Source organism: Telopea speciosissima, chromosome 3, assembly GCF_018873765.1.
Source record: "Telopea speciosissima isolate NSW1024214 ecotype Mountain lineage chromosome 3, Tspe_v1, whole genome shotgun sequence".
Lineage (NCBI taxonomy): Eukaryota > Viridiplantae > Streptophyta > Magnoliopsida > Proteales > Proteaceae > Telopea > Telopea speciosissima.
In genome coordinates, this window is record NC_057918.1 from 64076209 (window position 1) to 64087564 (window position 11356).

An 11356-nucleotide genomic window follows, 5' to 3' on the forward strand; every position below is an offset into this window, starting at 1 on the left:
CGTACTGGGGCATTATAGGGAAGGATGTTTGGGAGACGGTCAAGGAATTCTTTTTGGGGGGGGTTGTTTGCCACGAAGCTACATGTCAGCAAATTTGGCCTTAATTCCTAAAAAGGAGTGCCTAGAAGCAATGACAGATTTTTGCCCAAGAAGCTTGTGCAACTTCTCTTACAAAATAGTTGCAAAGGTTATTTCCACGAGACTCGCAGCTGTACTCCCCAACATAATATCAGAGGAGCAAGGAGCATTCACTCAAGGCAGGGACATTCATGATAGCATAGCCTTGGTGCAGGAGGTAACTCATGAAATCAATAGGAAGGCGCGAGGTGGAAATGTGATTCTTAAGTTAGATATGACAAAAGCTTACGACTGACTGGAATGGGAATTTTTATATAAGGTTTTAGGAAAGTTTGGGTTTGCTACTGAGTGGATTTAGATGATTAAAAAGGTAGTAGAGAATTGTTGGTTTTCTGTGGTGATGGGAGGGGAGCCTACTGGTTTTTTTAAGTCTACGAGAGGGGTGAGTCAGGGAGACCCACTATCGCCAGCTCTGTTCATTATTGCGGAGGAGGTACTGAGTAGGGGATTGAGAGCTCTATTTATGGAGGGTAGGGCAGAGTACTACAGCCTCCCGAGGGGATGTCCGGGAATTTCTCACAGTCTTTTTGCTGATGACACGATAATTTTTTCAAGCGGCTTGAAATCATCATTGAAGCAGATCTGTGGCCTAATTAATAGTTATGAAGGTTTCTCGGGCCAACTGGTAAATAAATCAAAGAGTTACTTTGTGATTAGCGAGAAGGCTTCAAACCGCAAAAGCCTCAAGGTGGAAGGGATTACAGGGTTTCCCAGGAAGAGGCTGCCAATTACGTACCTAGGGGAGCCCCTGTTCTCAGGAAGACTGCGGATATGTTTCTTTAATGAATTTTTGGCTAAGATGCGTAACAGGGTTGCGGGCTGGCAAAGGAGAACATTGTTTTCAGGTGGACGAGTAGTGTTGCTCAAACATGTGCTGGCAGCCATGTCGATTCATGTAGTGTCCTCGTTGGACATTCCCACCACTATTCAAAGAAAATTCAATGGAATCTACTCGGACTTTCTGTGGGGCCAATCAGAATGGGGTAAAAGGCATCATTGGGTTTCATGGAGCAAGGTGTGTGCACCAGTTGCTGAAGGGGGTTTGGGAATTCGAAATTTAGAAGATATGACAAGGGCGTTGCGTCTGAAGGGTCTGTGGAGAGCAATGACTGGGAAATCATTATGGTGCAAATTTTTATAAGCTAAATATTTCAAAAATGAACACGCAGCTCTGGCAGGGGAAAGAGTGAGCGGATCAGCGGTCTAGAGGAGGGCATTGCGGTTGAAGGAGCGGTTGTTATCAAAATCGTAATGGGTCATTGGAAAAGGGGAGGTGCTATTTTTGTTGGACAACTGGTCAGGAAAGGGTGCTCTAATGGATTTTGTTGATGGGGCGCTAAACCTGGATCTGGAAACCCATGTAAAAGATGTCCTTAGCCGGGATGGAGCATGGAACATGGAGATTTTGAATATGATAGACTCAGATAGAGTGCGAAAAGGCTTGTTGGAGGGTCATTTTTTTCTGACTGATCGGGAGGATCGGTTGGTGAGGATACCGACGAAAGACGGGAAGCTCACCACGAAGTCACTGTGGAACGAGTTGAGAAGGGGTGCAGCTGAAAAGACGTTTGCAAAGTGGTGTTGGAACCAGGCCCTCCCCACAAAGGAGGGTTTCTTCTCTTGGCAGGTTTTGAGTGGAGGGATCCCCACAGATGAATATATTAAGAAGATGGGGGTACTGCTTGCTTCTAAATGTTACTGTTGTGGCCAGCCCAGGTGTGAATCAGCAACTCATGTCTTAATAGAAGGGGGAACGGCGAAGAAGGTTTGGAGGTTCTACTCACAACTCTGTGATGTGGAACTGGTGCCGTTGCAAGACGCCCGCAGTCGCATAATGTTCTGGCATAGTCAGGCATGTGAGGGAAAGTTGTATGGGGGTGATTATTGGTCTTCTTCCATCACTAATTATTTGGGAATTATGGAAAGAGCGGAATAATCGAAGGCATGGTGAGAAAGGCCGATCAGCCAGATACATTGTGGAGATCATTAGGAGGTGGGTTGCGGAGTTGCCTATATGTCTCTCATAGGGCAGCAAGCCGTCTTTCAGGGAAGCTCTTGCGCTGCAATTCTTTGGTATTTCGCACCGCCCAGGTTCTCTTAAGGCACCCATTCCTGTGTACTGGCAGAATCCATCCTTGTCAGTGAAGCTAAATGTAGATGGGGAGTGTAAAGGCAATCCGGGGATAGGAGGGGTGGAGGTGTAATTAGAAACAGCGATGGTCAAGTGGTGGCGGGCTTCGCTAAATTCTACGGTGTTTGCACTAACTCCTTAGCTGAACTGAGAGCCTTGAGAGACGGGCTTAGGCTTTGTGAGAGCCTAGGATTCAAGGAGTTTCATGTTAATTCGGACTCGATGACAACAGTGAAGTGCATAGAGAAGGGAGCACACGGGAATTGGAAGGGTTGGTATTGGTTTCAGGAGGTGCTAGATTTGGTAAGATCTCTCAACCCAAAGATAGAATTCACCTACAGAGAAGGGAACAGGGCAGCAGACTATCTAGCGAATTTAGCTTGTGAATAGAAAAAGGATTCCGCTTTTTTGGGGGAATCACATTTGCCTCAAGAGCTCCGGCAAATTGCTCATGAGGATGCCATAGGTCTTCCAGTAATAAGGTTTTAAGTTTTTTAGTCTTGTAAGGGTGGGTGTGAGCTTTAATAAGAGTGCTTGAGAGTGAATGAAGGAGCCTCAGGGCAGTTTGGGTATGGGGTAAGGCGGGAATGTCCCCCCCTTTTGTACTCCTTTTCTATTTGATTATTGGAATAAAAGCATAGGGGCTGTCCAGGGTCCCAGAGAATGTTCGGGGTAAAAAAAAAAAATGAATGGTTAAAAAATGAGTTTTCAACTTCATTTAAAGCAATAATTTATCCTTATTAAAAAAATTGTATTAAATATTTTTGGGAATAAGACAAGAGACAATTAAATGAAGTTGTCTAACTCTAAATTCACCACTAGAGTTAGACGCTCCCTACATGTAATTGGGGATACATTACAATCTATAGGTAGGGATGTAAACGGATCGGATATGGATATTCCCTGCCCGGATACAGATAACCCTAAATGGTTTCGGATGCAAATTGAATTTGGATTTTCGACTATCCGTTTATATATCTAACTTGTGTAACCCAGACCTTCCTCCCCCAACGGATACGATTCACTCTCAATCCATGTTTTAGTCTCATAATTCTCATTTCCTCATTCTTTAGAACCTGTTGAATCTTCAAAAACCTTCTATGTCATTAGTTGGATATCTATTCGGATCAGATAATTTTTTCCCGGACTATTCGAATAAAAAATCGGATACCCTTAAACAAAAACGGATGGGAATTGAATTTGAACTTTCGGGTACCCGTTTACATCCCTATCTATAGGCACCTCAAGGCTAACTTAGAATTCGAAGCTTATCCAATTTTCAAGTATGTGTTATGAAAATTGGTGCCCTGATGAGGACACCTATTGGTAGATTTTTTTTCTTTTCTTTAATGAAGGCACAACCTTTTTTATTTAATACTTGAGAAGCAAAATTATGGCACAACCCTTTTGTCTATCAGTATACTTCTACAAAGGTATTGAATTAAAAAGAAAGAAAAATACAAGATTCACATTGTTGCGTGTGAAAACCTCCGTCGCCCGGTTCACCCACTGATGAGCCTGCAAAAAATCGAGTGAGCGCAAGAGAGCCGATGTGGTTCAGGCCTAGGAATCTCCGACGCTCAAGTCAGGTCTCCAGTGCAATAGCGTAACAGCTAGTAAAAGTGAGATGTGGAATTGTGCTCCATACCTGGGTATTTATAGAGTGTGGATGAGGTGAGGCGGTTGGGAGAGTCCTAGTATGGTAGGAGTTCTTCTTTTGGAAGGCACTCTCGCGTAGAGCGGAGTGGAGAGTCATTTTCAGGGTCGGACTCTTGTTAAGCTAAGAGTCCATACTTGGCGTGACTTCGTAACGCGTTGGGATTGTGGCTCGATCCTTATCCCGTGATTCTTGGGATGTACTGACGTGACTCCGCGATTCTCGGCAAGCCGTTACGAGGACTTTGGTAGAGGGCTCGGTCTAGGAGGTCGGCCAGTGAGGTCGGCATGGGAGGTCGACCTCGGCAGTCACCTCGGCCTAGGCCGTCCTGTGTATGCTCGGCCGAAGTTTTAAGGCTGACTTGGATGATGTGTCGCGGGCTCGGCCGAGTGCTCGGCCTAGCCATGCGACCTGACGGAGATCGGGTCGGCCCGTTTTTCGATTCAGCTCGGTTATGTTCTTGGGGTGACCTCGACTCGGCCACGTGGCAGCTTCTGATTAGTGAGGTGATTTTGTGCTTTAGCACACATGTTCTTCTAATACCCAATAGCTTGTGTACAACCTTTACATACATAAAAGGTTCACTAAAAATTTTCAAACATCTAAGCTAGTATTCAGTCTTCCCATTTTCTTCTCTTTTTTGGTAGTAGTTTCCATTCTCTTCTTGTAGATCGGATTAGAGAGTCATATGAAGCTATAGGAATAAAGAGAAAACAAACATTGCTGTCTTTATTTGATTGAGTAATGAGAACAAGAATTTTGAAGAAAATATTAGAAAAAGGGTAAAATAGGGAAATCAGTTCAAATCTTGCTTAAAAGACCTCGCCCTTTGCCTTTGTTTACTTATATATAATTTATTGAGAGAGGGTTCTCGGAGCAATAAAAAATATGATGTGAGGAGGTGTAGTGTACGCCTTAGGCTTAGAGAGTTTTTTCCCAATGCCACATCACGAGTTGCCCTTAGTCTCCTCTTAGTCATAATCAAATTACCCTGAGCCTCTACTTTTTTGGAATCAGAGTCGACGATTGTGGCCTCGGTTGGTTACATAGATTAGCTCCTCAATCCCTCGCTTAGCATTCACAAGCAAAGACTAGGTAAAAATGAGGTAGCAATATATTCCCTTCAACATCGTTGCCATTTTCCCAACCACAACCAATGGTGCAGCACCCATTGCTAACGTCAACACCTAGAGGAAGAGTAGTCATTTACTGATCTGATTTCGAAAGCTTTGTCCCTATGATAGATGAGTCATAGTTGGAAAATCAGGTTTTTTGACTTGACTTGTCCTTCAAAATCCCTTATGATCTAGCCTTTTCAAACCTGGTCAGGATGAGTCACGTTTTTTCTTATTTTTTTTTTAAATACAATAAATATATATAAATTAGTAAAAATTATAAATTGAGTTTGGAAACTATATTGGATTAGAAATAGAATTTAATGGAGAATCTGCTATTGGGAGGGAGGAAGATGAGGACCTACTTGACAAAGTTGATGAAGAACCACAATCCTTAGATGATTTCAGCTGGGTTGATAACATCTAATAATGAGGTTGACATGGATAACCTGGTTGTACTTGCTAAAGAAAAAAAGTATTGCCCAAGTGGGTAAGAGTTGGTGGATCAGAATCGTCTCTAGGGAGCCTAGCACCCAAGGTGTTGTCAGGGAGCATCCAGTGGTCGAGCTGTGCTGCACACATCTCGGCACATGCCTAGGGATGTGTGTGGCACAGCCCAATGGCTGGCAACACCCTGGGTGTGCTGTGCTCCCTGTAGACGAACTAAATTCAGAGTTGGTATATGATGAAGATGTTGAGACCCTTGTAATGGATGAAGGTGAACAGTTGAACAATCAATTATAACGCCCGTTAGGATATTAAATTTTGGTTAGGAGCGAAAGATTCCTCTACTTATATATACACCAAATTCCTTGTGGATCTTATGTTTGGTTAGGAGTGAAAGATTCCTCTATTTATATATACACCAAATTCCTTCTGGATCTTATGTCAACCCTTTGCTGGTTAGGAATATTCGGATAAAAATCATCTCCAGTCCCTCCAAAAAATCCTTTGCAGTGTCTTGCTGTTTGGCCTGAGAACTTGACATGTGGAAGATGCGACATCCAATAGTGGTGAGTTCAAGAAGAAAGAAAAAAAAATTAGATGAAAAAATTGCAGAGGATTTTAATCCCTACAGCGTCCTCATCCACCAATGAGGTCTAGTCACGTGTCATTTTAAAATCCAACACCCAGGATTGATTGATCCCTTTCAAGAATTGAGACCCATTTCTTGTGGATAGAACATGGTTTGAGGTATCGGATCGGATTGGACCATATTGGTTGGATCGGATCTGTATCGGTCGAGGCTGATCTCGAGATTTGACCAATACAACAAGGTTTGATTGGATCGCCCAACTTGGTTGGATCGGTTGATTTGATCCAACTGAAATTTTTTTTTTTTCAACGTTTTTAAGTTGTTTTTTAGTTTTTTATATTATCTTGATAGATATCAACCGATACTAACCGATTTTGACCAATCCGATCCTGAGATCACAAAACCCACCAACCCTGGCCGATACATGACCCAATCCATAAAAAAACGATTTTGGGGGGTTTTATCACCGATTTGGACCGATCCAATCCCGATCCGGAAAGGTTTCGGCCATGACCGATCGATCCCGAGTCCGATACCAGAATTTTGAACCTTGTCCAGGTATCGGACCTGTCCGTTTGCGTATTCGTCTCGGCTTCCTATGACTCTACTATTTTCAATCCTGTTTCTGCAAATCCACCATTCGCATTCCCTCACCTGCTCATCACAGAAAGTCACAGGAAACAAAATTTTTGACCAGTGTAATGATTTTCTCCAACTGAGGTCTTACCTGCATTAGACCTAAGATTCGTCGAATTCGTCGTTGAAGATAGCGTTCATGGCTCCCCCAGCGAAAAGCGATGGATGGGTTGCTTGGGCGATCCTAAGGCGCCAGCGATGATCGGTTCCCAAGCGTTGATTGCTTACAAGGTGGACGGGAAGACGACGGTGAAGACCTTCAATTTGAGCCCTTACAAGATCGCGCCATCGAAGATCGCTTATGAGATATGGAGATGGAAGCAGAGAACTCATGCCCACCACCATGACCACGATTAACCAGGTTTGGCAGGTCGGTGGCGCCGCCGTGAATGAGATTCCGGCCGCCCACACGATACAGATGGAGAATTTGAACTCTAAGGGCGCAGAACGAAAAGAAACAAGCATAAGTGTGATAACGATTTGTAGATTATTCAAATATCAATCAGTTTTAACAAACCCAATTTATCAAATCACTTACATACATAGAACCCTCACACTCAGAATTAGGGGAAACCCTAAAAAAACACAGAGAACATAATTAAAATAAAAAAAAAATTAGCCGGTGTAGATTTGAACACCGATGACGATGAGGAAGATGGTGATGAGAGCAAAGTAAATGATGGTGTGGACAAGAATGGAGATCCCACTGGTCTGCATGTTTCCAAACTCCACCACTCTGTTCTTGCCCGGTATTTGGAACAGCAGCCCAGGCGTGAACAGCACGAACAGCACCACCGCTATCAGCACCGGCCCCCAATCCGCCATTTCCTTCAATCGATCTTTCGAAACCCTCTGGCCTCTACTGTGGTGTTTATCCCAGAAACCGGGCAGGTGACGGGTCCTTATCTTACCCGTAAACTGTGTGGGTCTCAATTCTTAATTTTTTTACAAAATTCAGAAAAAAATAGAAAAAGTGAAAATTTCCTAAAATTAATGAAATAAATCAATAATGGACAAATTAAGAAAAAAAAACGTATAATAAAAAGGGTAAATTACACCTCACTCCCTGATTTTCAAACGAAACTCAGATTACCTCCTGGTTTTTGAAAAAACTCAAATCACCCTCTGGTTAGTCCCTATTGTTATTTTTATGTTTTTAAGTGATGATGTCAGCCAGTTAAATAAATTTAAATCCCTAAACTACTCTTGACCAATGTTGAAGATGAAAGAAGGGTAGTATTGTAAATTTAATTCTAATGTTTTAGTACAGAGGTAAAATAGTCCTTTCACACCAATAACTAACACAGTTACTGTAGAGGGGGTGATTTGAGTTTTTTCAAAAAACAGGGGGTGATCTAAGTTTCGGTTGAAAACCAGGGGGTGACATGTAATTTACCCTAATAAAAATGTAATAATCTTAGAAATAGTTTACAAATTTTTTTATTTTTTTTTGGGTGTGTGTGGATCTTTTGGTTAAAAAATTCACCAAAAACCAAAGTATTTGTGATCTGGATTGGGTCGGATCGACTGATACCGATTCCCATCCCAAGATCAGTTAAGAATCGATATCAGACTCGGTCATTCCCATCTCAAGTTTGGTTAAGGATTGGTATCAAACTTGGTCGGTACCATGCCGATTCGACCGATCTGATATCAATAACTCAATCCATGGTGAGAGAGAGACATAAGAGAGAGGTATTAGCAAAGAGAGACATGTGAGGAATCGTTATCCCCTCCAATTCGTTGTCCCCTCCAATTCCTCACATGGGGGTAGAAATGACCATCCTACCCCCTGCTCGAAAACACTGTCCAAGGTGGAGTCCACTCCCCCTTATTAAAGGAATTGAAGGAATTAGAGGGGCCCACGAATTGGAGGTGATAATTATTCGACATGTGAGAGGGTGAGATGGGAAGGACATGAATATGAGAGAGAGAGAGAGAGAGAGAGAGAGTTTTGTTAAGATTTAAATTTATGTAAATATCAAACAATCAACAGACAGTTCGTATTTTAATGTAACAGTTATATGATTATGGGGGTGTTTATATCATAGAATGAAAGTATGAGGCTCTCCTGGCTTTGTATTTTATGGCGAAAGATAAGATCCGTCTACCCCACTGGCTAGCTCCTTCCACTTTCACAGGAGCTGCATTTTTTGATTCCCTTCTCTTTTTAATTGCAAAATTGGCAACCAACCTTCAAAGGTTCAATTGTTGTATTCAGCTTGGTTGTTGGCAGTCGTTCGTGATGGTGATGTCCTGAGGTTTGGGGCATCGTGCAGCGCAGTAGTGGTTATGTGCGCACAGTGGGGCCTGTTGTGCACACATGGGCTGCGTCGTACGATGCGTACAACAGCGCTTCAGTTACACTAGCGGATAAAAATTCGAAATCTTTGGCTTAATTGAGGAAATCTACTTCTTACTTGTTAGGGCATTGTTTAGTTTTTGAAGTCTATCTATTCTTCTTCAATTATCTAATAAAAATAACAATTACAAATAGTTAAAACTGTTTTTTTGGGTAGACAACAAGACTATTCATTCATGCACGCCCAACACCAAACAAAGGAAAATGAAATACTTAAAATAGATAGAGAGCATGATAAACACAAGATATGGATATACGATATCCAAAACCCAGGAGTGAAAATTGATCCGGTCACACATGCCATTGACTGGGTCATCTAGACTATGGGTTGGGTCACTACCACTTCCCTAGGTAACAGGTTGTAGCCATTGTTAATTTGAAGCGCATGCACATACGTGCCAATAGAAGGGACCCAAATATGCCAAACAATCCATGACCGATGGCTGGAGCGTCAAAGCCGACATTAGTCTCGGTGCCACAAGCACCATGGTCGGAAACACCTACAAACACACAAAAAAAGGAAAAAGAAAAACCGCCCTTGACAAAGGGCCCATACACTGATACATATCCTTAGAGCACAAAAAATACACCACCCATCCACCAGGCCCACCAAAAACCCTAAACACCCACAGAATGGGCCCACCAAGCATTGTCTCCTCCTTTTTGCGCATATCGACACTCCAACCGGAGCCAACGGTAGAGACAAAGGCGAAGGCATCGACGCCGCCCTAGGTGATGTCGCAAAACAGGCTGTGGGCCTCCACGGCCTTGCAGTCGAAGAACCATCGATGGCAGATGTTATCGCATCCGGAGGTGCCGATGTGCTTGAGCTTTGCTTCGGTCCAGATGAATGAGGTGAGGACACCCAACACCAACACAAACACCTCCATAATGCGTAGGTCTAAATCTCTACCGGCGCCAACGGTGGAGACGAATACAGAGATGCCGATATCGCCCCAGGCAATGATGTAGAGCTCCCTGTCGAGGGCAGTGGGCTGGGTGTCCACGGTCTTGCGCTCGAGGATCCAGAGAATGCAGGGGTTATCGTTGCCGAAGGTATCAAAGCGCTTGGGCTCGGCTTCATTCCAGACGAATGAAGTGCAGGTTGTATCATTGCCGTCAGAGATGCACCAGTCGTCGGCATCGTCGGCGGCAGCGGCGTCTTTTTCAGTCGGGGTTTCCAATGAGCATGGTGGAGGAGATGAGAAGGAAAAGGGAGGAAAGGAAATAACACGCACAAGGTGGACAGATGAACATGCACAGAGGCGGACAAGATTCATGCTCGACGGCGGACACGGTGCTACTCACAGCGGAGAAAAAGGAAAAAAAAGAGAAGAAGAAAAAATCCTCCAAAAGTCAAATAACCATGTAATACTTCACCAATCCGAATAATTCTCTATGACACCCCGTGCACATAACAACCCCCTAGGCGTCGTGGACCCGTGGGTATGTTATGAAAAAAAAAACTGATAATTTACGTAACATTTAAACCATTAAACATGGAGATGCAGACTGCATAGACCACTGTTTTGTACTTCCTTATTAATTATTATTTGAACAAGCGAACACTGCTTAGTTGCATGTGGTGCACGGTCTCTGTGCTTAGACACATGACCATGCAAAATGACCATCATACCCCTATTTCCAAATTAGGGGTAGTTCAACCTACAAAAAAAAAAAAAAACAAAAACTTGGGGGAGGAGGATGTCTAACAAGACAATGCCCATAAGGGGTCATTACATTCACCCCCAACATAGTCCCCCTGACAAGGGGCACAATGACCAACCTACCCCTTCTTGGGTAGGATCCACCCTCCTTATTAGAGAGAGTGGGGAACTGGACTGGGCAAGAAACTGGAGGAGATAATTTTCCCAAACAATGATCGACATATAGTCATGCTAGACTCAAAATGAAGTCAAACCAAAGTCTATTAATTAATTCTATGGTTGGTGAGGAAATGCTGATGCCAATTCACCTAAGGCCCGGATTGTTAATTAACCAAATTCAAAGTTCAAAACCGAATATTTGTTATGTGTTCCCCTTACTATCATTAAAAAAATTAATCTAATTATAATATGTTTTTTTTTTTGGGCATATGTCAGTTATTAGAGTAATAAGTGCACTTGTTTATTGAAATGTCTCTTTTAGATCCTCTTATTACGAAAGCACTTAGAAGTTAGAACAATTCACGTCTCACATGATTTTCCCTTTTTCACACAATGCACCATTTTAGGAAACTGACTGCTAACAGTGAGTGGGACCCACAATGTATTTAGTAACC

General features: G+C 43.0%; 3 protein-coding genes across 3 annotated transcripts; 1 reads left to right on the forward strand and 2 right to left on the reverse strand.

Moving 5' to 3' along the window:
- Positions 1–478: 478 nt before the first annotated feature.
- Positions 479–1279, forward strand: LOC122655405. The gene has a single exon (XM_043849601.1). It carries the CDS (start codon positions 479–481, stop codon positions 1277–1279), a length of 801 nt encoding a protein of 266 aa, XP_043705536.1.
- A 6010-nt stretch (positions 1280–7289) lies between these two features.
- Positions 7290–7586, reverse strand: LOC122656437. Its single transcript, XM_043850957.1, has one exon. It carries the CDS (start codon positions 7536–7538, stop codon positions 7329–7331), a length of 210 nt encoding a protein of 69 aa, XP_043706892.1. The 5' UTR covers positions 7539–7586; the 3' UTR covers positions 7290–7328.
- A 2217-nt stretch (positions 7587–9803) lies between these two features.
- LOC122655406 (protein TRANSPARENT TESTA GLABRA 1-like) lies at positions 9804–10355 on the reverse strand. The gene has a single exon (XM_043849602.1). The coding sequence runs from the start codon at positions 10353–10355 to the stop codon at positions 9804–9806; it is 552 nt and encodes a 183-aa protein (XP_043705537.1).
- Positions 10356–11356: the final 1001 nt, after the last annotated feature.